This window comes from Rhinoraja longicauda, chromosome 12, assembly GCF_053455715.1.
Source record: "Rhinoraja longicauda isolate Sanriku21f chromosome 12, sRhiLon1.1, whole genome shotgun sequence".
NCBI lineage: Eukaryota > Metazoa > Chordata > Chondrichthyes > Rajiformes > Arhynchobatidae > Rhinoraja > Rhinoraja longicauda.
Window position 1 is genome coordinate 32,272,483 of NC_135964.1, and position 26,186 is coordinate 32,298,668.

At 40.2% G+C, this 26,186-nt stretch overlaps 1 protein-coding gene across 4 annotated transcripts in view; it reads left to right on the forward strand.

Annotated features, from left to right (window-relative positions):
* Nucleotides 1-26,186, forward strand: part of fndc3a (fibronectin type III domain containing 3A) — a 133,556-nt gene that overhangs the window by 101,437 nt on the left and 5,933 nt on the right. For all 4 annotated transcript variants that reach the window (XM_078409418.1, XM_078409422.1, XM_078409419.1 and 1 more), the window contains 11 exons: nt 3,178-3,316; nt 4,098-4,166; nt 6,612-6,730; nt 8,735-8,840; nt 9,472-9,647; nt 10,771-10,884; nt 16,983-17,132; nt 21,024-21,307; nt 23,514-23,726; nt 24,756-24,922; nt 25,562-25,689. In XM_078409418.1, the coding sequence (XP_078265544.1) occupies nt 3,178-3,316; nt 4,098-4,166; nt 6,612-6,730; nt 8,735-8,840; nt 9,472-9,647; nt 10,771-10,884; nt 16,983-17,132; nt 21,024-21,307; nt 23,514-23,726; nt 24,756-24,922; nt 25,562-25,689 (1,665 nt within the window). The remainder of the gene's footprint in view (nt 1-3,177; nt 3,317-4,097; nt 4,167-6,611; nt 6,731-8,734; nt 8,841-9,471; nt 9,648-10,770; nt 10,885-16,982; nt 17,133-21,023; nt 21,308-23,513; nt 23,727-24,755; nt 24,923-25,561; nt 25,690-26,186) is intronic.

Genomic DNA, 26,186 nt, shown 5'->3' on the forward strand with positions numbered 1-26,186 from the left:
TTTAAAATTGAACCATTTCAAAAGGAAGGAAAGCCTAAACCAAATAATTTCAAGCTAGTTAGTTTGAATATCCATTCTCAAATCTATATAACTATATATTATATTACTAAAACTCTCAGTTTGTTTGTGTGTATATGTTTATGTGTGAACCGTGCCCTCTACACAGCCAAAACAGTACATGACAGCGTGACAATTTTACGCCCACCCTACTCACCATTCCCCCATGGTCTGAATAAACCCACTTTTGTTACTTTTTAAAAACAATTTACCTAATGAACTTTAATAAATGCGGGCCACCCCCCCCTATCCGGGAGGACCAGTGGGATGACTGGCGCCCGTCCTGACGTGCCCCTCGCCTGACCTTCCTCCCATGGTGCAGCGCACGGCAGAGGCCGTGGCAGAGGATCCACAAGATGGCCGCCCCTGCCACTCGCAGCCGAGCAGCAGGAGAGGCTTCGGCTCCACACCTGGCCCACAAGAGAAAAGGGCCGAGGTCAGTGTCTTCTCCCTGTCCATTCTCACCCACCCACGGCCCCGGGAGACACTCCCCGCCCGGCAACGGGTCCATGCCGTCGCTGCCGTTCGCCGCAGATTGCAGCCGAGCTGCATGAGACGCTTCAGCTCCATGCACGGCCTGCAGGAGAGGCCCGCAGGAGAAACGGGGCCGAGGTCAGTGCCCTTTCCCCGTCCCCCCTTGCCCGCACAAGGCCACGGGGGCACTCCGCACCCGGCAACGGGTCCACGGTTGGGCCGAGGGGGGAGGGAGGTGAGGGGACTGGGAGGGGGGCGGGATGGAGGGGGATTGGGGAAGGGGTGAAGGGAATGGGGGAGGGGTCGGTGGAGAGGGGAGGGGAGGGAGGGGGAAGGATCGGGGAAGGGATGATGGGGAGGGGAGGGGATGAAGGGGTGATGCACCAATGCAGGAGAGGTTTGGACCCAACGGGTCCACTTGGTCTAGTACATTACTAAAACTCTCGTATTGTATATGCGTATATATATTGCATTTTAGTATATTCCCAAAATACAGCCAAAACGGTACACGGTAGCGCAACAATTTTAGCACCGCCTTATCACCATTGTCCTGCGGTTCAAATGGTTGTTATATTTTAAAATGTTTTTCACTTTTTTAACTTTCAAAATCACTTTTTAAACTTTAAAATGCCTTTTCCACCTTCCCTGCCCGTCAGCAGTGTTCGATGTCACAATGGGAACCCAACAGCTGCCCGGTCAATGACTGTCGAGAGCGGGACGGGATCTGACCAATGGGTGCTCGGAGGGAGGCGGGACTCGCCCGAGTTTCCCTCCATCTCCTCCAGCGCCCGCTTCAACCGACGGCATCGTCGAGTCCCCGCTCCCGTCCGGCCCCAGACACCCCCCCCCCCCGACCATCACTCGACTACAACTCCTAGCGGGCAGCTTCTTCTCCTCCTCCTCCCACATCTCCTCCAACCGACACCGCTTCAACCGACAGCGTCGTCGACGACTCCAACAACAATGGCGGCCGCTCCTTCTCCTCCTCCTCCTGCAACCACGCTGCCCGCCAGGAGGTGTAGTCCATGCTCCCACCCGGCCCCAGCGCCCCGGACCATTACTGGACAACGATCCCCAGCGCGGCACACACACACATCCAGGGTAATCGTAGCTTCTTCTCCTCCTCCTCCCGCGTCTGCTCCAACGTCCGCATCGACCAACGGCATAATCAAAATGGGAGATGGTCTGTGCGTGCGCAGTTGGGAGCTCGGAGGAGGGGGGGGGGGGGGCGCGGGACCGGCCTGAGTGACGGGAGTGGCGGCCAATCAGGGGTGAATGAGGAGAGCTGTCCTGCTGCTGCCCACCCGGTGGGTGGTGGGGTGGTGAGTGGCTCCCTCTCCCCTTTCCTCTCCCCCCTCGCCCGCCCCTGGCCCCGGGGGAGTTTTAAGGAGGTTGGAGTGGGTGAGGGGGGGGTTAAGTAGGGTTGAGAGGTTATGGAGTGGGGGGGGTGCGAGGAGGAGGGGGGGGGATAAGGGGGGATGGAGTGGGTGAGCGCGGGGAGTGGGGGTTGAGGGGGGATATAGTGGGATGGTGGGGGAGGGGAGGGTGCTAGACCAATACAGGAGAGGTTTGGGGGGTTGAGAGGGATGGAGTGGGTGAGAAGGCGGGAGGGGAGGTATAAGGGGGGTGGAGGGGGAGTGGGGGAGGGTGCTAGACCAATGCAGGGGAGTTTTGGGCTCTACGGGTCCACCCTTTTCTAGTCTTGTATAAATCTTCATTTTGAATGGTGATTCATAGTATATTTTAGAATGGATAGTTATACTAACTAGCCTCTATTTACTTGGTTTAGCCTTTTATTAATAAATTAATCCGGTACTAGAATTATGGATTTGATAAGGTAGGGTCACATCTGACTCAATTCCATTTTTTTGAGGTAACAAACAGGAATGAGAGAAGCAGTTGTTTGAAATAGTTTATGGGTAATATAGCAAGGCTTTCCATATGGTGTTGCATGACACACTTCTCAAAGTACTGTAGTCAATTTATTGCTGTTGATCCAGAGATAGGAAATAAAGAAGGACAAATAGAATCTGCAAATTAATATAGTTAAGTAAGCAACCAAAAGTTTGGCAAATAAATGTAATGTGGGGAAGAATGCAAGGGTGCCCATTTTAAGGGGAAGAAATGCAGAGTAAATGGAAGCAGAGTACAGAAATCTGCTACATTCTTATCTATGAAGTTACAATGCAGTTAATCTAAAGTTGAATCTAATCTAAAGTGATCCTAAAACATTCAAATTTCTTGGTGGGGTAGATGCTGAGCTCATGTTTGCCCTCATGGGAAAATCTAGAACTGCAGTATAGCTTTCGAATAAAAGTTGACTCTTTTTAAAATAAAGTTGACTATTTCAGACAGACGAGGGAAATAGTTATCTGTACATTAAGAACTCTTGGAGTTCTCTGCCTGAGAAGCCATTGGATATAAAGCTAAAATAGATATTTGTTGGACTTTTGAGAACCGTGTAATATACAATAGACAAGAAAATAGAATTTAGCAGTTATTATTTTACAAAATGATGGAGCAATATAGAGGGCCATTTTGGACTGCTGTTCCGATTTACCATGTTCATATGTTATCATGTAACAGAATTAATACATTTTGAATGTCAACCTTTTTTTCCGTACTTAATAATGTTATATATTACAGGTAATTGCGTACAATTCAGAAGGGAAGAGCAACCCTAGTGAAGTTGCAGAGTTTACCACTCATCCAGACAAACCTGGATTGCCAAGTAAACCTTTGGTGAAGGGGAAAATACATGCTCACAATTTTAAAATAACATGGGGTACGACATATCCTTAAGTTATGCTAATGTCATACTCAATAATAATCTGTTCATTGGTGCAGTGCTTTGGTGTTGGCTCATGGGTCGTTTCTCACACTCCCCTGAAACTCGGTTGTGCCTCAATCCCACACATTTTTTAAACTTACCAAATTCACTGGAAATTTATTTATAAATCTGTGTAACATTTAAAAATAGTTAATTAAAAATGTGTTGGGATATTGACAGAAATAATATCCAGTAGACCAGAAAATCTGCCATTCTGGCACCACCAAAATCACAGGTGCACCAAATGATCAGAGTTTTTCTGCATATTCGTTTGGTACTACAGGAGCAGATGGATTTATTGGAGTCGTGGCCATGTTCGCTCCAATGTCACACTCCAGTGTCTTTGACAATACCTTGTGGGTCTGAGAGAAGTGTGGAGGGGATTTTCAATATAACTGAGCACTTCCAGCAACCGTGGGCCTTTCTGCTGAGACCAGTATTATGGAAGTGAATGAAGAGCAGAGATGGTTTCAGTACCAATGTTTGGACATCCTTTTTAAATCAATAGCCGTTACAACAGTGGAGCAAGGTTTTCCTATTTTTCATTTCTCATAAATAATGCAAAACACAAGTGCAATAATAGATTTTTGTGTGCGAAATGGGTGCCAAAATGTTGTTGCATACATGCAACGATGTAAAAGTTCTTTCAACAGATGCATGTTGTACGTTTATAACACACATTGTGTTTGCTAGATTATGTACCTGACATTGCAATCATTCATCATTTGTCTTCCAGATCCACCCAAGGACAATGGAGGATCAGCAATTACAAAGTATGTTGTTGAAATATCAGAAGGTGTAAATGGTGAGCCATTATTAAATTCAAGCTTAGTTTTGTTTTAAGTTAGTCCTTGGGATATATATTTATTTCAGAAATGTATATGAAACTATAAATATAGTATAAATATTTGTGTTCCTGTTACTGACAAAATAGGAAAATTATTAAGATATTTTAATGAACATGGAAAACTAAATTAGGTGACTTTTTTTACTTATATTCAATACTTCCACCAAAGATGTCACTAATCTTATACCATTCCTCTGCTCAGAAATGAACATGAATCATCAAAATTACATTTGCTGTCATACTACTACATTGTATAGAAAGTCGTTTTGAGTAAAATATTGAAAAATATAATTCTATAAATTTTCATTTGCATTTTAAGAATTACTAGAACAGGGTGGACCCGTTGGGCACAAAGCTCTCCTGCATTGGTCTAGCACCCTCCACTCCCCCCTTCCCTGCCTTCCCCTCCCCCACTCACCCACTCCTTCCCCCCTCAACTCCCCCTATCTCCCCCCCCCCCCACTCACCCACTCCATCCCCCCCCTCAACCGCCCTTATCCTCCCTCCTTCCCTTCCCCCTCACCCACTCCATCCCCCCTCAACCCGGGCATCAGTCAAACCCCCCACATCTCCCTCCCCTGCAAGAGATTAATATATATTAATAGATATACAATATAACATTTTATATTCTTACATTATTATATTTTAAGTATTATTATTATTGTATTATATGATTATTATTTTTATTATTACCCTGGAGGTGTGTGTGTGTGTGTGTGTGTGTGTGTGCCACATTGCCCGCTGGGGGTTGTAGTCCAGTGATTGTCCAGGGCGCTGGGGCCTGGCGGGAGCATGGACTACACCTCCCGGCGGGCAGCACGGCAGCGGGAGGCGCGCACAAATTGGCAGAGCGAGAGGAGGAGGAGGAGAAGGGGAGCGCCCTCCATTGTTGTTGGAGTCGTCGACGATGCCGTGGGTTGAAGCGGGCGCTGGAGGAGGCAAGGAAGGAGGAGGAGAAGAAGCTGCTATTACCCTGGAGGTGTGTGTGTGTGTGTGCCGCGCTGCCCGCTGGGTGTTGTAGTCCGGTGATGGTCCGGGGCGCTGGGGCCGGGCGGGAGCGTGGACTACATCTCCCGGTGGGCAGCGCGGCGGCGGAAGGCGCGCACAAGATGGCGGAGCGGGAGGAGGAGGAGAAGGAGGGCGGCTGCCATTGTTGTTGGAGTGGTCAACGACGCCATCGGTTGAAACGGGCGCTGGAGGAGACGCGGGAGGAGGAGGAGAAGAAACTGCCCGCTGGGGGTTGTAGTTCAGTGATGGTCCAGAGTGCTAGGGCCGGACAGGAGCACGGACTCGATGACGCCGTCGTTTGATGCGAGTGCTGGAGGAGTCGGAGCGGAACTCGGGCGGGTCCCGTCTCCCTCCGAGCTCCAATGGTCAGATCCCGTCCCGCCCTTGACCCTCATTGGCCGGGCCGCTGTTGGGCTCCCATTGTGATGTCGAAAGCGGCTGACGGTCAGGACAAATGGAAAAGTGATTTTTTTAAACTTTAAAAAGCCAATAATGTTAAAAAAATATAACGCAAATTTGAACAAAACCTACAGTCCACCCCATGACAATGGTGAGTAAAGTTGTTGCGCTATCGTGTACCGTTTTGGCTGTATTTCAAGAACATATAAACAAACAATGAAACAAGATGAGAGTTTTAGTTTTATATATATATATATGTGTGTGTGTGTATATATGTATGTATGTATGTGTATATATATATATATATATATATATTATATATAACTATAACAAATGTGGGTACAGGGAGCTGTTACAAGATACTTCAAAAAGAAGCACTCTTCGGAGCTGGGAAACATGGTGTTCTTCTGAAAATGTTTGATAATATTTGCCTTTTTTTGGTCTTTAGCATTAACATTATTCATTTAATTAACAGGATTATTCATACACAGAATTGTAGAAATCAATGTTATTATATACAATATGGATATTTCTTTGAACTGCTGAATTATAATATTCATTCTTGGGATACATGCATTCCTGTTATGGCTAAAATTTGTTAATATCCCAAGATATTTGAGAGGATAATGAACCATCTCCTTCAACAACAGTGAAATGTATCATGAAGGCATTTCTGCATGATGTTAGGTAGATTGGCCTAAAATTTTGACTTAACAACTGACAATGGCGTTATGCGTCTTCGTGTGAATGTTGTGTGGCAAAATAAAGTACCCGATTTAGTTGATGTAGGTAATTGTATCCAAATAAACCCACTCAATTTTAATAAGATTAAGCAGTTTTCAAGGAATTCTAAATATATCATTAAATAAATTATGGCAAAATATGCAGCGGATGGCTTAAGATACATGGCTGCAAATTGGTATCCTAGCTGCTTGAAGCCCAATGTTGCTTTAAGGATTACTTTTAAGTCCTTAAAAGTAATTTGTTACTTTTTAGGAAACAAGTGGGACATCGTTTACAGTGGATCTGCCAGAGAACATGTTTGCGACCACCTAAATCCTGGCTCCACATGTCAGTTGCGTGTTTACTGCATCAGTAAAGGAGGGCAGAGTCTGGTAATGTTAATATTTGTTAGCATTATACATGCCTTCTTTGGAATAAAACCAGAATGAATTTGTCAAACTTGGAAACAGGAGATATGGCTTAATGTGTTCTTCAAATTTATATAACCCCTACAAAAATTAGACTTCTGTTATAGTTCCATTTGTTTTCCTTTTAAATAATAACCTGTAATTTGTAATGATAGAAAGGTTGAATTCAACAGATGTTATTACTAAAAAATTGAAATTACCCTTGAACTGCACATACATCATCTCAGAAATCCATAAGTTAGTGACTGTAATATTTTGCACCTTCATAGGGTGCACTGTTGCTATCTTCACTGAGGAAGATAGCAACAAGACCCTTCTTCAGACTATCTCAGTCTGAAGAAGGGTCTCGACCCGAAACGTCACCTATTCCTTCTCTCCTGAGATGCTGCTTGACCTGCTGAGTTACTCCAGCATTTTGTGAATAAATACCGTCGATTTGTACCAGCATCTGCAGTTATTTTCTTACATCTTCACTGAGGCAATCAACATCAATATAGAATCATAAGAAATAAAACAGGATTTAGGTCTTTTGCCTCCACATACCTGCTCTACCTTTCAGTAAATCATGGCTGATCTTTTACTTGAAAGGCTTTTTGCTGCACTGATCACATAAATCTAAAACTCTTTATTTTGAATATATGCAGCAACTGAGTCTCCACACTCTCTTGGGAATAGAATTCCAAAGACGCTCTAAACTCTTGGTAAATAAATATATCCTCATCCCAGTCCTGAATGAACCACTAGAGTTATGATCCCAGTTTTAAACAACCCTGACAAAGGAAATACATCCCTCTATTTACTTGGTCAAACCCTGGAAAATTATGTATATTTCAATTAATACAGCCGCCATTCTTCTAAACTCCAACAAATATACCACAGTCTTCTTGATTTCTTCAAGAAACCAACATTCAATATTCCAGAAATCAATGCAGTAAATGTAGTAAACCTTTAGTGTATTTTCTTCTTGGGTAGGGAGACAAACCTCTCCATAATATTCCAGATGCGGCCTTGCCGGCACCCTCAAGGAAAGTAATTAAGGAAATCTCTGCTTTTGCTGTCTCCATTCATGATGTGTGAATTTCAAATTTGTATACATTTTCATGTAAACACAATGGAAATGGTTATTCCCTATTAAATGCGATGCAACTGAATTATTCTTGGCAAAATAAGCTAGAATTGTTGTTAATAACTTGTATAGCTCTGAAAAAAACATTTTGTGTGAAGATTCATTCGCTCAAGATAATTCTTTTAAAATTTCGTTGCTGTGTGTGTTATGTATAATTTTAACTGATATTTTCCAGAATATTTATATTTAAATATTTTTTCTTGCTTTCCATAAAGTGTTCAAAATATTATTTAAAAATATAGAGAACTTTGTTTTCTATCTTCCATCATTCTGTTCAGCTAACCTGACGATGTCAGCATTTCTGCATGTCTTGAGATTCCCTACAAAAAGATCTGAATGTAGCTTGCTTCAGGAAATGTGAAATTCACAGCACCTGGAGAATGAATTTTGAGATCGGAGTTGAATACCTTTGTCACTGCCTGGAAAATTGGTACCTTGTGATTCAAATGTGAAAGCAAAATTATGATAAGGGGAGCTAATTTTTTTTAATTATTCAGTATCTCCAACTGTTGTGAGAAATGCAGTTTTAATAATAATATGAACAATCAACACATCCCTGCTTCTTTCAGGAAACATTATACCTGTTAAGCATGCACGTTATATATTTGCAATAATAACTGACTAATTTGAAATGCTTTATTGTGGCTGTTGCTGATTAGAAAAGTGCATTAAAATGTCTTTAGGTAGAACAAAATGATTTCAAGATTTCTTGAGCTTCTATTAAATTCAGGAAATCCACTTAATTCACAATATTTAAATATCATTGACATATGTTTGAAAAGTCATATCAATTTATTTTCATATTAGCACTGTCATTTTTTTGTCATGTGTATCTTTTAAAGGTTTCTGAAACATTACAAGTACAGACGCCAGCAGTTCCTCCAGGACCTTGTCAACCACCTAGACTTGTAGGTAAACCTCGAGCAAGAGAATTACAGTTACATTGGGGTAAGACGTAATTACCTTAAAATTATATGTAGATTATTTTGTTCCATTAACGTGTATGAAGTTGATAATGGTGTTTGAAAGTATAAATGACTATTTATTTAGACTGTTCTTCAAAAGTTGAGACCTTTAGATTTTTCTTACTCCTTTCCAGCTACATAATAGATGATAGAAAATTGTGCAGGGATTTTTAGCAGTTCATTAACTGTATCATAAAACTGAACAGTTCTCTCATCACCCAGAGTGGGGTCCTGACCTCCCAGATACCTCATTGGAGGCTTTAAACTTCAATTAGACTTTGATATTGTAGTTTGCACTAAATGTTGTGTCCTTTATCCTTTATCTGTGCACTGTGGATGACTTAATTGTATTCATTTATAGTCTTGTTTTGGACAGCACACAAACAAATGTTTTTCACAGTACTTTTGTACACGTGACAATAATAAACTAAACTAAAACAATGTACTTGACTATTTATTCCTTTAAGTAACTTAAAAGCTACCTCAGTAGTCAAACTTTGATAACAGATCTTTGATGAGCCTCTGTGATGTTTTATTACATTAAATGTACTATATAAATGTATGCTTTTTAAACCAGAATTAACAGTTTTCTTATTTGTTATATGTCTCACCAGGCCAACCTCCTGTGATCGGTGGATCCCAAGTAATAAGTTTTAAGCTAGAAATGTCTGCATCAGACCTGAATGATCCCAAGGAAGTGTACCAAGGATCTGACACAGAATGTACAATCAGCAACCTGCTTCCAGGAAGGATGTACAGTTTTCGACTTCGGGCTGCAAACAAAGCAGGCGTAAGAAATAAAAGAATGGTTTAATTAATTGCTACCACTCTTCCAAAATTGCCCACCTTGAGGGTTGCACTGCTTTTCCCTCCAAGATTTCTGTTGGTTTCTGTCACCTACATTACTCTCTCTTTTCCTTCTCTGTGATCAAGTATCTAACGAAACTCACTTCCCAACAAAAATTTTCCTCAATGAATTACAACTGAAATTCCACCATTTGCATTTTGAATGCACCCATGATTACAGATGAGATTTGGAGTCAAATCTTACTTGTTGCTGCCTGAGATCCATGGCATGGACGCATGCTTCTGTCCTCTTTTCAACAATACTGACTTGATCCTTTCCAAGGCTGTCTGGATAAATGGATCCACTTCATCCTATATCACATTCAACTTTTTAACAAACCATTCTTTTTTCTTCCTTGCAGGTGTCAAGTTTTAACTTGTTATTGACCTGAAAAGTTAATTCTGTTTCTCTTTTTACAACTGCTATTTGAATGTTAAGTGTTTCTAGCGTTTTCTGCTTTAAAAATTAAAATATTTCTCCAAGAGACTGTTTAACATGTTGTCCTACACAAAAATCTTAATTTGTCTCTGTTTGAATTTTGATTAACTCCATTGAAATGTCTACTGTCCACTCCCTTATTGCAATATATTTTGAAGATCTCATGAGAAATTTATCTCCAGAAGAGTCATATTTATATTTTGACTAATTGTTGTTGCTGTTGGTTGTTCCACCAGCTATTAGGAAGCATTTAGTGTAGTGTTATGACACGAGGGCTAATTTATTTTGAAAATTAATTCCTGTTACTTTGATTTGTTCTTGAGATCAAGGAAGTTAGTAATGCAAGTGAGTTAGTATTGTGAAATAAACTGGATTAATCAGTTTTGAAATAGACAAAATAGATATGTGTGCAAAAGTAATTTTCTAACCCTGAACCCATCTGAAAGTTAATGTATCACCAACCTGTTTTGATGCCTTTTGGGAGTTATTTCAAGGGGAAAGAGTTTGGTGTCACTGAAATCATTCCATTAGATTTACTGATCTTTCAATTTCAGATTAACGTTTCATTTCCAAAAGTATTTCACATTTTAATACTTTGAGTTTTATTAATGCAGTATTTTGTTTTCAGTATGGACCTTTCTCAGAAAAATGTGAGATATATACAGCAGCAGGATGTCCTGATCAATGCAAAGCTCCACATGTTACGTGTAAAACAGCCACGTGTGTGCATGTTAGCTGGAGAGTAAGCATTGTTTTCTTTTTTATTACTAACATAAAGAATCCAATTAATAATTAAATTATCTCACTTATTCACACATGGGGAAAGTACCTTTACCAGCCTGGCACCTTCAAGGAACTATGTTCCTGTACCCCTAGGTCTCTGTTCAACAACATTCTCCAGGGCTCTATCATTTACTGTATGTCCTGCCCTGGTTCAACTTGCCAAAATGCAGCCCCTTACACTTGTCCAAGTTAAATTCCACCTCCCATTTCGTGGCCCACTTTCCCATTTCATCTAAATCAATTTGAGAGGGAGAAGGTTAAATCAGAAGTATCAGGGTTGCAGTTGAACAAAGGGGACTATGAGGGCATGAGAGAGGAGGTGGCCAAGATCGACTGGAAAAGGATCCTAGCAGGATTGATGGTGGGACAGCAATGGCAGGAATTTCTGGGCATAATCCAGAAGATGCAGGATCATTTCATTCCAAAGAGGAAGAAAGATTCTAAGGGGAGTAAGAGGCAACCATCGCTGACAAGGGAAGTTAGGGATGGAATGAAATTAAAGAAAAGATGTATAACATAGCAAAGAGTAGCGGGAAGCCAGAGAATTGGGAAACTTTCAAAAGACAACAGAAGGTAACAAAAAGGGCAATACGGGCTGAAAAGGTGAAGTACGAGGGTAAGCTGGCCAAGAATATGAAGAAGGATAGTAAAAGCTTCTTTAGGTATGTTAAGAGAAAAAGATTAGTAAAGACAAATGTGGGTCCCTTGAAGGCAGAAACAGGTGGAATTATTATGGGTAACAAGGAAATGCAGAAGAGTTGAACAGGTACTTCGGATCTGTCTTCACTAAGGAATACACAAGCAATCTCCCAGATAGAAAATAGAAACATAGAAAATAGGTGCAGGAGGAGGCCATTCAGCCCTTTGAGCCAGCACCGCTGATGTACCAGAGGACAGAGGATCTAGGGAGACAGAGGAACTGAAAGAAATTTGCCTTAGCCGAGAAATGGTATTGGGTAGACTGATGGGACTGAAGGCTGATAAATCCCCAGGGCCTGATGGTCTGCATCCCATGGTACACATGGAGGTGCTCTAGAAATCGTGGATGCATTGGTGATCATTTTCCAATGTTCTACAGATTCAGGATGAGTTCCTGTGGATTGGAGGGTAGCTAATGTTATTCCACTTTTCAAGAAAGGAGCGAGAGGGAAAACGGGGATTTATAGACCAGTTAGCCTGACATCGGTGGTGGGGAAGATGCTGGAGTCAATTATTAAAGAGGAAATAACAGTGCATTTGGATAGTAGTAAAAGGATTGGTTTAAGTCAGCATGGATTTATGAAGGGGAAATCCTGCTTGGCTAATCTTCTGGATTTTTTTGAGGATGTGACAAGTAAAATGGATGAAGGAGAGCCAGTGGATGTAGTGTATCTAGACTTTCAGAAAGCCTTTGATAAGGTCCCACGCGGGAGATTGGTGAGCAAAATTAGAGCAAATGATATTGGGGGTAGGGTATTGACATGGATAGAGAATTGGTTGGCAGACAGGACGCAAAGAGTAGGAATAAACGGGTCCTTTTCAGAATGGCAGGCAGTGGAGAGTGGAGTGCCGCAAGGCTCGGTACTGGGGCCGCAACTATTTACAGTATATATTAATGATTTGGATGATGGAATTAGAAGTAACAATAGCAAGTTTGCAGATGACACAAAGCTGGGTGGCAGTGTGAACTGCGAAGAGGATATTTAGAGGTTGCAGGGTGACTTGGACTGGTTGAGTGAGTGGGCAAATGCATGGCAGACGCAGTATAATGTAGATAAATGTGAGGTTATCCACTTTGGTGGCAAAAACAAGGAAGCAGATTATTATCTCAATGGTGTCAGATCAGGTAAAGGGGAAGTGCAGGTACAGCAGGCAGTGAAGAAAGCTAATGGCATGTTGGCCTTCATAGCGAGAGGATTTGAGTATAGGAGTAAAGAGGTCTGTCTGCAGTGGTATAGGGCCCTGGTGAAACCACATCTGGAGTATTGTGTGCAGTTTTGGTCTCCTAATTTGAGGAAGGACATCTTTGCTATTGAGGCAGTGCAGCATAGGTTCACGAGGTTAATCCCTGGGATGGCGGGACTGTCATATGAGGAAAGACTGGGCTTGTATTCACTGGAGTTTAGAAGGATGAGAGGGGATCTTATAGAGACGTATAAAATTATAAAAGGACTGGTCATGCTAGATGCAGGAAAAATGTTCCCAATGTTGGGGGAGTCCAGAACCAGGGGCCACAGTCTTAGAATAAAGGGGAGGCCATTTAAAACTGAGGTGAGGAAAAACTTTTTCACCCAGAGTTGTGAATTTGTGGAATTATCTGCCCTAGAAGGCAGTGGAGGCCAATTCATTGGATGAATTTAAAAGGGAGTTAGATAGAGCTCATGGGGCTAGTGGAATCAAGGGATATGGGGAGAAGGTATGCACAGGTTACTGATTATGGATGATCAGCCATGATCACAATGAATGGTGGTGCTGGCGCTAAGGGCCAAATGGCCTCCTCCTGCACCTATTTTCTATGTTTCTATGTTTGTTGCAATGAGATAACCTTATTCATTGTCCACTATACAACCAATTTTGGTGTCACCTGCAAACGTACCCAGCGGGTCAACTATATTCTCATCCAAATTGTTAATATAAATGACAAGCAACAATGCACTGTGCACTGATCCCTGCTGCACACCACTGTTCACTTGCCTCCAATATGAATAATAACTCTCCACTACTACCCTCTGACTCCTACCACCAAGTATAGTTTGTATACAACTGGTGAGCTCACCCTAGATCCCGTCAGATCCAACCTTCCGAACTAGCCTACCATGCCGGACCTTGTCAAAGGCCTTGCAAATGACTGTGGAGACAACGTCCACTGCCCTCCCTCATCAATCCTCTTTGTTATTGTTTCAAAACAACACAATCAAATTTGTCAGACAGTTTTCCCATGCACAAATCCTTACAATCCCTAATCAGTCTATGCCTTTCCAAATACAGTTACAACAGTATCTCTTGGGTAATTCCATGAAGGAAGGGAAATAATACCAGTGATAGTCTCAGGGGCATTGTTGAGCAAGAGAGGTTTGGCTTGGGCTCTTTTGCCTCTGCTAGCTCCAGACTTTCTTAGAAAAAAACAGTTATACCTCATCATGAGAGAGGAGGTGGCCAAGATCGACTGGAAAAGGATCCTAGCAGGATTGATGGTGGGACAGCAATGGCAGGAATTTCTGGGCATAATCCAGAAGATGCAGGATCATTTCATTCCAAAGAGGAAGAAAGATTCTAAGGGGAGTAAGAGGCAACCATCGCTGACAAGGGAAGTTAGGGATGGAATGAAATTAAAGAAAAGATGTATAACATAGCAAAGAGTAGCGGGAAGCCAGAGAATTGGGAAACTTTCAAAAGACAACAGAAGGTAACAAAAAGGGCAATACGGGCTGAAAAGGTGAAGTACGAGGGTAAGCTGGCCAAGAATATGAAGAAGGATAGTAAAAGCTTCTTTAGGTATGTTAAGAGAAAAAGATTAGTAAAGACAAATGTGGGTCCCTTGAAGGCAGAAACAGGTGGAATTATTATGGGTAACAAGGAAATGCAGAAGAGTTGAACAGGTACTTCGGATCTGTCTTCACTAAGGAATACACAAGCAATCTCCCAGATAGAAAATAGAAACATAGAAAATAGGTGCAGGAGGAGGCCATTCAGCCCTTTGAGCCAGCACCGCTGATGTACCAGAGGACAGAGGATCTAGGGAGACAGAGGAACTGAAAGAAATTTGCCTTAGCCGAGAAATGGTATTGGGTAGACTGATGGGACTGAAGGCTGATAAATCCCCAGGGCCTGATGGTCTGCATCCCATGGTACACATGGAGGTGCTCTAGAAATCGTGGATGCATTGGTGATCATTTTCCAATGTTCTACAGATTCAGGATGAGTTCCTGTGGATTGGAGGGTAGCTAATGTTATTCCACTTTTCAAGAAAGGAGCGAGAGGGAAAACGGGGATTTATAGACCAGTTAGCCTGACATCGGTGGTGGGGAAGATGCTGGAGTCAATTATTAAAGAGGAAATAACAGTGCATTTGGATAGTAGTAAAAGGATTGGTTTAAGTCAGCATGGATTTATGAAGGGGAAATCCTGCTTGGCTAATCTTCTGGATTTTTTTGAGGATGTGACAAGTAAAATGGATGAAGGAGAGCCAGTGGATGTAGTGTATCTAGACTTTCAGAAAGCCTTTGATAAGGTCCCACGCGGGAGATTGGTGAGCAAAATTAGAGCAAATGATATTGGGGGTAGGGTATTGACATGGATAGAGAATTGGTTGGCAGACAGGACGCAAAGAGTAGGAATAAACGGGTCCTTTTCAGAATGGCAGGCAGTGGAGAGTGGAGTGCCGCAAGGCTCGGTACTGGGGCCGCAACTATTTACAGTATATATTAATGATTTGGATGATGGAATTAGAAGTAACAATAGCAAGTTTGCAGATGACACAAAGCTGGGTGGCAGTGTGAACTGCGAAGAGGATATTTAGAGGTTGCAGGGTGACTTGGACTGGTTGAGTGAGTGGGCAAATGCATGGCAGACGCAGTATAATGTAGATAAATGTGAGGTTATCCACTTTGGTGGCAAAAACAAGGAAGCAGATTATTATCTCAATGGTGTCAGATCAGGTAAAGGGGAAGTGCAGGTACAGCAGGCAGTGAAGAAAGCTAATGGCATGTTGGCCTTCATAGCGAGAGGATTTGAGTATAGGAGTAAAGAGGTCTGTCTGCAGTGGTATAGGGCCCTGGTGAAACCACATCTGGAGTATTGTGTGCAGTTTTGGTCTCCTAATTTGAGGAAGGACATCTTTGCTATTGAGGCAGTGCAGCATAGGTTCACGAGGTTAATCCCTGGGATGGCGGGACTGTCATATGAGGAAAGACTGGGCTTGTATTCACTGGAGTTTAGAAGGATGAGAGGGGATCTTATAGAGACGTATAAAATTATAAAAGGACTGGTCATGCTAGATGCAGGAAAAATGTTCCCAATGTTGGGGGAGTCCAGAACCAGGGGCCACAGTCTTAGAATAAAGGGGAGGCCATTTAAAACTGAGGTGAGGAAAAACTTTTTCACCCAGAGTTGTGAATTTGTGGAATTATCTGCCCTAGAAGGCAGTGGAGGCCAATTCATTGGATGAATTTAAAAGGGAGTTAGATAGAGCTCATGGGGCTAGTGGAATCAAGGGATATGGGGAGAAGGTATGCACAGGTTACTGATTATGGATGATCAGCCATGATCACAATGAATGGTGGTGCTGGCGCTAAGGGCCAAATGGCCTCCTCCTGCACCTATTTTCTATGTTTCTATGTTTGTTGCAATGAGATAACCTTATTCATTGTCCACTATACAACCAATTTTGGTGTCACCTGCAAACGTACCCAGCGGGTCAACTATATTCTCATCCAAATTGTTAATATAAATGACAAGCAACAATGCACTGTGCACTGATCCCTGCTGCACACCACTGTTCACTTGCCTCCAATATGAATAATAACTCTCCACTACTACCCTCTGACTCCTACCACCAAGTATAGTTTGTATACAACTGGTGAGCTCACCCTAGATCCCGTCAGATCCAACCTTCCGAACTAGCCTACCATGCCGGACCTTGTCAAAGGCCTTGCAAATGACTGTGGAGACAACGTCCACTGCCCTCCCTCATCAATCCTCTTTGTTATTGTTTCAAAACAACACAATCAAATTTGTCAGACAGTTTTCCCATGCACAAATCCTTACAATCCCTAATCAGTCTATGCCTTTCCAAATACAGTTACAACAGTATCTCTTGGGTAATTCCATGAAGGAAGGGAAATAATACCAGTGATAGTCTCAGGGGCATTGTTGAGCAAGAGAGGTTTGGCTTGGGCTCTTTTGCCTCTGCTAGCTCCAGACTTTCTTAGAAAAAAACAGTTATACCTCATCATCTGGGTGACAGCTAAAGTATGTATAATGTCCATACCCAGAAAAGCCATATGAATAAAGCTGATGCTTGCTGTGCTCTATTTGCGAGATTTTTATGTAATGGTGTACTTCATTTTAATTCTACAGGTACCAGCTGATAATGGTGCTGAAGTGACAGAGTATCGACTGGAATGGGGAGTAGTGGAAGGTATCATGCAAATATGTTACTGTGGACTTGGTCTCAGTTATGAAATTAAAGGACTTTTGCCAGCCACTACCTATTTCTGTAGAGTTCAGGTAAATGAGGAACTTCAATTATTTCAAAGGTACAATAATAGAGCTTGTGAAAATGGAAACAAGAATGTTTCTGAGGAATATTAACTAATATTGGGGTTATCATTACAATTCAATGAGTTTATTGGCAAAGAAGTGATTAAGGGGCATTTGTGTGCAGTATCAAGTCAATTTCTGCTATTGACGAATCAATTTGTTCATTTTAAAAGATGATTCTGAGAATAATTGGAATTAATTAACTTTATTACTATTTATATTCAGTAATTAATTGAAATAATGAATGCTAATGATAACAGAAGTTATAACATAATTAAAAAATGCAGATAAGGACATTATGTCTACACTAGCCTATTCCTTCAGTTGTTCATCCAAGGTTTTTCCATTCCTATTTTAGGGTATCCAGTTCTGTTTCACTGTATTACGTATAACTTCCTGTCATAGATGAGTTCAAATAAAGGGTCTTTAACCTGAAAAGCTAACTCTATTTCCATTTCCTTAAATAATGCCTGACATGCTAGGTGTTTCCAGTATTTTCTGTTGTTGTATTCAAGTGTATTGATGTCAATTCCTTTCAGAGTTGTCTTTTAAAATAAAAAAATAGATTTGTCAATGGTTGATATTGAATTGAAAGTACATAAGTAGCCCTGAATTCCTCCTATACTAATTAATATATGCGGTTGTATCAGACAATTCCAATTGTTATTGGTTTGCTCTATTGGTATTAAACTTGTGTCTTTGTATTTCAATATGACTTCTTATTCTGTACCATGTTGAAAGGAACTGCAGATGCTGGTTTAAACCGAAGGTGGACACAAAATGCTGGAGTAACTCAGCGGGACAGGCAGCATCTTTGGAGGGTAGGAATGGGTTACGTTTCAGGTATGATGAATCAGCCTGAAGAAGGATCTCGACCTGAAACGTCACCCTTTCTTTCCAGAGATGCTGCCTGTCCCGCTGAGTTACTCCAGCATTTTGTGTCAATCTTCTTATTCTATATAGTTACCTTAGTTGGAAGTAATCTACAAAGTGCTCTTTTTGAGTTTGAAAAAGCTATTTCTATAATATTTGCTCATAAGAGCTGGACATATTACTCAAAATCTGCTTAATTAGAGTGCAAAGTAAATTTATGGGCCTTTGAGGTTTCTTTCAATTTCGCCCTTTGTTAAATCAACACCCTTCATGAGGTGTATCATTCAGTTTTCCTTTATCTCTACAATACCTATCACTTAGATTATATTCTTATAGTTATCCATTTTATCCAGCTCATTGTGTAAGTTTTAGCTGCCTTCTCCAACCAGACAATCCATTTGATTCTGGTATAATCTGAAAACATAACCTTTTTGAATTAATATTTTGAACCAAAATAATTGCATATTAGAACTACAGTTGATCACAGTACTAATTTCTACATGTCCCCTTGCCCCAACATTACTCTGCAAACAAATTGATGCTATTTTCTTATCAATTCTGTTTCTCTAACTGTGGTAGAGAAGCTATTTTTGAGTCTCGGGTTTGTTCTCATCTAAAATATAATGTTAACCATCAATCATACTTCTAATACTTTCCTCACAATATTTGTTGGAACAACATGATCTCATCTGGATTATGCAGTTCTAAATTTTCACTTAGCTTTAATACTTCTGTCAATAACAGCAAGATCCAGAAAAATAAATTCTACAAGTTAGTTTCCTGCAACCATTCTTGCTATAGATTTTTAAATTTTTCATTCAATGTTATCTAAAAGATCTCTGATTCTTTCTCAAAGTTAGAAAGGCTAAATTTGTCAGAGCATAGCTTGAACAGAGGGCAGCACAGTTTGATCACATTTCTCCAACCCTGGTTTTCTAACTGAATTATATAGCCCTTGTGGAAAATCATTCTGCTTAATTGGATATATTTATCATTAAATCCAATAATAGCCCTAAATCTTTCTGCATTTTGCTTAACTATTTATAGTTGTCATCTACCTGTATTTTCTATGTGCTGTTGTCTTCACCAAATTTAGAGCTGTTGTTACAGCTATTTAAGCATTTCGTTCAGATCCTCTAATTACAATTCCACTATATCATCTGCTAATTTGATCACTTATGAATTTCTGAATCAAGGTCAGTGGTGTAAATTGGAAACTATTGTGTTTCCAGCAGTGATGCGCCCTATTCAGAGTTTAAACTCCAACCTGACTTTTTTTTTTGTGAGCACTTGGTGTATTCAATATTTCAACCAGATCCATTTCCAGAGTTGAGTACTGAATCCCTACAGCCATGAATGTAAATAATTGCTTTTTGGATCTCTTAAGTAAATAAGAATGGTTTCTGATTAAACTAATTGAGTATGATTATTAACTAGCAATATTCTTCAAACTGCTGTTAATAAATTATTAATAACTCATTGTACAATAGAAACATAGAAAATAGGTGCAGGAGGAGGCCATTCGGCCCTTCAAGCATGCACCGCCAATCATTGTGACAATGGCTGATCATCCACAATCAGTTACCCGTGCCTGCCTTCTCCCCATATCCCTTGACTCCACTAACCCCCAGAGCTCTATCTAACTCGCTCTTAAATCCATCCAGTGATTTGGCCTCCACTGCCCTCTGTGGCAGAGAATTCTACAAATTCACAACTCTCTGGGTGAAAAAGGTTCCTTCTCACCTCAGTTTTAAATGGCCTCCCCTTTATTCTAAGACTGTGGCCCCTGGTTCTGGACTCCCCCAACATTGGGAACATTTTTCCTGCATCTAGCTTGTCCAGTCCTTTTATAATTTTATATGTCTCTATAAGATCCCCTCTCATCCTAAAATCCAGTGAATACAATAGACAATAGGTGCAGGAGTAGGCCATTCAGCCCCTCGAGCCAGCACCGCCATTCAATGCGATCATGGCTGATCACTCTCAATCAGTACCCCGTTCCTGCCTTCTCCCCATACCCCCTCACTCCGCTATCCTTAAGAGCTCTATCCAGCTCTCTCTTGAAAGCATCCAACGAACTGGCCTCCACTGCCTTCTGAGGCAGAGAATTCCACACCTTCACCGCTCTCTGACTGAAAAAGTTCTTCCTCATCTCCGTTCTAAATGGCCTACCCCTTATTCTTAAACTGTGGCCCCCTTGTTCTGGACTCCCCCAACATTGGGAATAATAATAATAATAATAATAATAATAATAATAATAATAATAATAATAATAATAATAATAATAATAATAATAATAATAATAATAATAATAATAATAATAATAATAATAATAATAATAATAATAATAATATAATAATAATAATAATAATAATAATAATATTCATTTATTGTCATTGCAACGAGTACAACGAAATTAAAAAATAGCCAATCCTGTTTCCTGCCTCTAATGTGTCCAATCCCCTAATTATCTTATACGTTTCAATAAGATCCCCCCTCATCCTTCTAAATTCCAGTGTATACAAGCCTAGTCTTTTCAATCTTTCCTCATATGACAGTCCCAGGGATCAATCTCATGAACCTACGCTGCACTGCCTCAATTACAAGGATGTCCTTCCTCAAATTAAGAGACCTGAACTGTACGCAATACTCCAGATGTGGTCTTACCAGGGCCCTATACAACTGCAGAAGAATCTCTTTACTCCTATACTGAAATCCCCTCGTTATGAAGGTCAACATGCCATTAGCTTTCTTCACTGCCTGCTGTACCTGCACGGCAACCTTCAGTGTCTGGTGTACAAGGACACCCAGGTCTCGCTGCACTTCCCCCTTACCTAACCTGACACCATTGAGATGATAATAGTATTGTATGATAGTAAATGTCAAAGATAAATGGAATACATCTGGTCTGTATATGGTTTAAAGATCAAAAAGCCTGTAGAGTATTAGGTATCACACGTTTTTAAACCTTTTATCTGTTTCCAGGCATTGAATATTGCCGGTGCAGGTCCTTTCAGCGAAGTGATTTTGTGTATGACTCCAGCATCTGTTCCGGCTGCCGTAGGTTTCCTTCAAGTTATGGATGATGATCATCTGGATGTGCCACTTGAATCCCAGTCAACTTGTCTTGCCATTGAGTGGGAAGAACCTTGTGATCATGGTTCTGAAATAACAAGCTACAGTATTGACTTTGGTGAAAGGCAACCAATCATTGTGGACAGATCCACTAGCTATGTCATACAAAATCTGCAACCAGATACCACTTACAGGTATGATAGATTATAACAATTCAAGTTACACTCTTTTATCGTTGTCAACACAGTTTAGATTGATTGATCACCAACAACGAAACCATATCTTTGGTGGGCAGGAAGTCTTTTATTATAGCCGGGTATGAGCCCTTTTTGTGCTTGTTTCTAAAATGTGTGAAAACATCATTTGATTAGAATAATTTTTAGTTAAGCATAGTCAATTTTATATTTTGAAACAAAATTAAAATGTGCACTCTTTTTGTCTATCTGGAATTGACCAGCCTTTTAATTTCACTTTTATGGTGTACTTAGAGTAATTTTTTGTTTGGTGCTAATTCTGTGGTGCAAGAAAAAACTGAAGAATTATGACAATAAGGAAGAATAATTCTTGCATGCCAGTTGACGATAACAGCACGTAGTAATTCCAGAACAAGAAAAGAAGGATCGAAGAACACTTAAATAATAACAGACAAACTGGTAAAGGTGTACGGCATGCTACTTTCATCGGACTGGGCATTGAGTATGGGGTGGGGCTGGATTGTTCAATGAAGAGAGATAAAACACACTGGATTTATATTACATTGCATATTACAACTATACAAGACATTGGTGAGAGCAAGACTGGAATATAGTGTGCAGTTCAAGTCGATATATTATAGGAAGGATGTGATTAAGCTTGAAGTGGTGCAGAAAAGATTCACAAGGATGTTGCCAAGACTGTCGGGCTTGAGTTATCAGAAAGACTGGGACTGTTTTCTCTAGAGCAAAGGAGTTTGAGGGGGGTCACCTTATAGTAGTATATAAAATCACGAGGGACATAAATAAAGTGGATGGTCACAGTCTGTTTCCCAGGATAGAAGAGCATTAATCTAAGGTGAGAGGGGAAAGATTTACTGTGGACCTGAGAGGCAGCTTTTTCCACACAAAGGGTTCTGGTTATAAAGGGTCAATGGGTTTCTGATGTTCCTTTGAAAATTCACAAAATGCTGGAGTAACTCAGCAGGTCAAGCAGCATCTCAGCAGAACATGGATAAGTGGTATTTCGAGTCGAGGTCCTTCTTTAGACTGAAGAAGGGTCTTGATCTGAAATGTCATCTATCTATGTTCTTTAGAGATGCTGCCTGACCTACTGAGTTACTCCAGCACTTTGTATCCCTTTGTGTATTAACCAGCATATGTAGTTCTTTGTTTCTACTTTGAAGTTGCCTTGGCCATTGTTGTCTCCATCTGACCTGGTCTTGACCTACAGTGCCCTCCACAGTGTACAGGTACCAGATAAAAGGAATAGTGTTTAGTACAAGATAAAGTGGGGGGGGGGAACTATGTATAAACACTGCTGTAATTTCTACATGGTGACACCAAAATGTATAAAAATGGCCTTTATTAAAGTCTGACAATGTGCACTTTAACCACATGTGATTTGTTCTATTACAAATCTCAAATTGTGGAGTACAGAGGCAAATAAATAAAGGAGTCTTTGTCCCGAACATTATGGAGGGCACTGTATGATCTGTCTCATTGGAGCCATTCGGATGATCTTTAATCGGACTTTATCTTGCACGAAACACTATTCCTTTTATCTGGTATCTGTACACTGTGGACGGCTTGATTGTAATCATGTATTGTCTTTCTGCTGACTAGATCGCACACAACAAAAAAGCTTTTCACTGTATTTCTTACACGTGACAATAAACTAAACTAAATTACCTCCGGACAGTACAGAGATCAACCTCCAAAATGCTGCTCACATGTATGAAATGGGTAACTGATGCAATATCATGAGGACTGTCATGTAATGTAAATATAGTATTTGCAAAGGTGAACAAAAAATCAGTGTTGCATGTAGTCATTTTAGTACATCGCTTAATTTGCTATAAATAGTATTTGCAAAAAAAGCACTGTCTAATCTGTAAAAAAATTGCAGACAAAATGTGTAGGAAAGAACTGCAGATGCTGGTTTACACCGAAGATAGACACAATATGCTGGAGAAACTCAGTGGGACAGGCAGCATCTCTATCAAGAATGGTCTTGACCCAAAACATCACCCATTCCTTCTATCCAGAGATGCTGCCTATCCCGCTGGATTACTCCAGCATTTTGTGTCTATCAAGGAACCTCTTGCCTGAGGTATTCTGTTGCCTTGGAAATCAAAGAATTAATAAAGCTAGCTAAATGTTGTTACTGCATTTTATCGTCAAAATAATTTGTATTGTATACTTTCAGGCTGCGAGTACAAGCTATAAACAGCATTGGAACTGGTCCTTTCAGCCACACTATTAAAGCAAAAACAAAACCACTGCCTCCAGAACCACCTCGGATAGAATGTGTGGCCTCCACTCATCAGATTCTGAAACTCAAATGGGGAGAGGGTACTGCAAAAACCTTGGCATCAGATGCCGTACAGTATGTCTTGCAAATGGAAGATAAGAACGGAAGGTAAATTAGACACACCTTTGTGTTATGGTTTGGAACCCGTTGCGTAAATAAACATGAATTGTCTAGGCAAATAGAGGGAAGGCACCCAATGTGTTTTTTAATTTTCCACCAGAAAAAACAAAGATTTGGCACAAGTTGCTAAACACTAACTTCATCCCTTTCTGTAGGATTGCTTGTTGTAAAGAATAACTATCGATTAGTAAGAATTGTGTATAAACCTGGTATGAAATAGCTATTATTAAAAGGTGCAATAATTTGATTTTACTCTTGCGAACAGTAATTGGCAAAAACTCCAAGCTTCTATACTAGGAATGTTTCATGCTGGAAAGCTTGGGTTAGACAGGTGGAGTCAAGTTGAGTCCAAAGGATTGCAGAATGAAGAAGGGCTTGTGCCATCTTATTCTTGCCTTCCCTGTTGGAAAACAATGGAAAACGAGAAACTTTCAAGATTATTGTCAGTTAATGGGCTGGAAATTGAAGAGTTTATTGTCAAAGGAAAGAAAAGTAGATAAAGTAAACTCTGGAAGATTGACATAGCAAGGCAGATGCAAGATACGGACACAAGCTCCTCAAATCAAGATCAAGGTCATGAAGACTACAATCTGTAAATTGAAGTATAGATGTGTGTAATTAATTTCTGTTGCATTGTTTTATGAGCAAATAAAATAAAGTTGCATTGAATTCTCAATATTTGTAGGAATTTTCTCAAACATGCGAAGAATGTGGGATATAATATTACTGTTCCAAATTTTTCCTCTGGAGGAAGAAAATTTTCCTTAAAATTGTAAGGGGAAAATCTAACCCAGCAATACTAATAGACCATAAAAGAAGAATAAAAGTAATGATTAACAATAAAGAATGTTACAACAAATTGTAAGCCGCAATAAGCTTTTCGGCACCATCCCATTTATTAAAAAAGTAAACTGCCATGAATCACAGTATAATACAGCTATAACTAACAAATAATTGTATTATAAAAGTTTGTAACTTTGTAAAATGTTGCCTTTAATAAGCTGGGTTATCTTTCAGATATTCAACGCTATACAAGGGTCCATGTCATACCTATAAAGTTCAGAGGCTCAGTGAGTCCACATACTACAGATTTAAAATCCAGGCATGTAATGAAGCAGGTGAAGGACCATTTTCTGAAGTTTACACTTTCATGACGACCATATCTCCCCCATCTCCTCTAAAAGGTAAGTGTTTATTGATATCAACTTGCAGGCATTTTAATTTGTTAGCCAGATCTGCACAACTATGCAACTATCAGATGCTTAGTTTTAGATTTTGAAGCTAATAATATTAGCCTTATCAATTGCCATGTTGTCAGAGGCCATTTTAAAGGCACTAGAAGTGCACCTTTTAAACAGATGATTCGTTTTAAATAAGTAGAAATATCAAAATTTAAGCTACCACCCAGCTTTTCCACTCCCAACCCAAATTCTGGTTCTTTTGTCCAAATTATTCTCCTTCACATCAAATTCCATGCTTATCCAATTTGGAGTCTTTTCTCTGATAACCAATAATATTCATGTAAACTAGTTTATGATAAGGTTTGGCTGGCTGTCATCTCTAATATGTTGACATATCTCTGTTGACTGCTGGAAAGCTGGACTGGTTATTTGATTACAGTGCATGGACTGAAGAGAAAATAGATGGATTTTCATTAGGTGTGAAACTTGCGATAACTGTAATGGGGAACAGCATACTATGAAGATAAATCAGCTTTTAGATGTGTAATCTTTATACAGATATTCATTAATTTACATATTAATTTATAGTATGTTCTATTATGTGCATCCAGTAGATTAACTCACTTAATTTCCTCTGACTAGCTCCAAGATTAGAGCAACTAAAGGAAAATGTTTGTGATCTCATTTGGGAACCCTTGCCAGCGATGAAGGGGGATCCAATTGTTTACAGCGTTCAGGCCATGTTTGGCAAAGACTCTGAATTCAAGCAGGTAATGATCATAACTTCGAAAAAAGTAGCATTGCGAATGTTGGTGTTGCTACAAAATTAATCTCAATCATTAATCTCAATCATTCCAAAAGTGTTTCCTGCTCCTGTTAACTTGTTAATATCTTAACAAGATGTTAGATATCAGTTTTACTGATTTTATTTTAACACAATTTCTATCTGTTGATGTACTTTCGCAAAGCTGGTGTGCCATTCTACTTTACTAAGTAAATGGAAGGTGTAGTTTGACTTTTTTCCCCGAAGTGATATATAAAAGAGAGCGCATCCATCCCACTGTTAAGTTCCAGAGAATTGGTAACATTTACTTTGAATTAAACACAGAGGTTCTGAGTGAGTTTATTATATTCCTCCTATAGTTATTAACCTGTGCAGATTTAAGAAGTCTTTGGAACCACAGGTTTCTTAGCTGAAAGGATGGACTGTTCTGGTTATCTGGAATCAAATGTTAACTATGGTGACTTAATTTAGGAAAACATACAA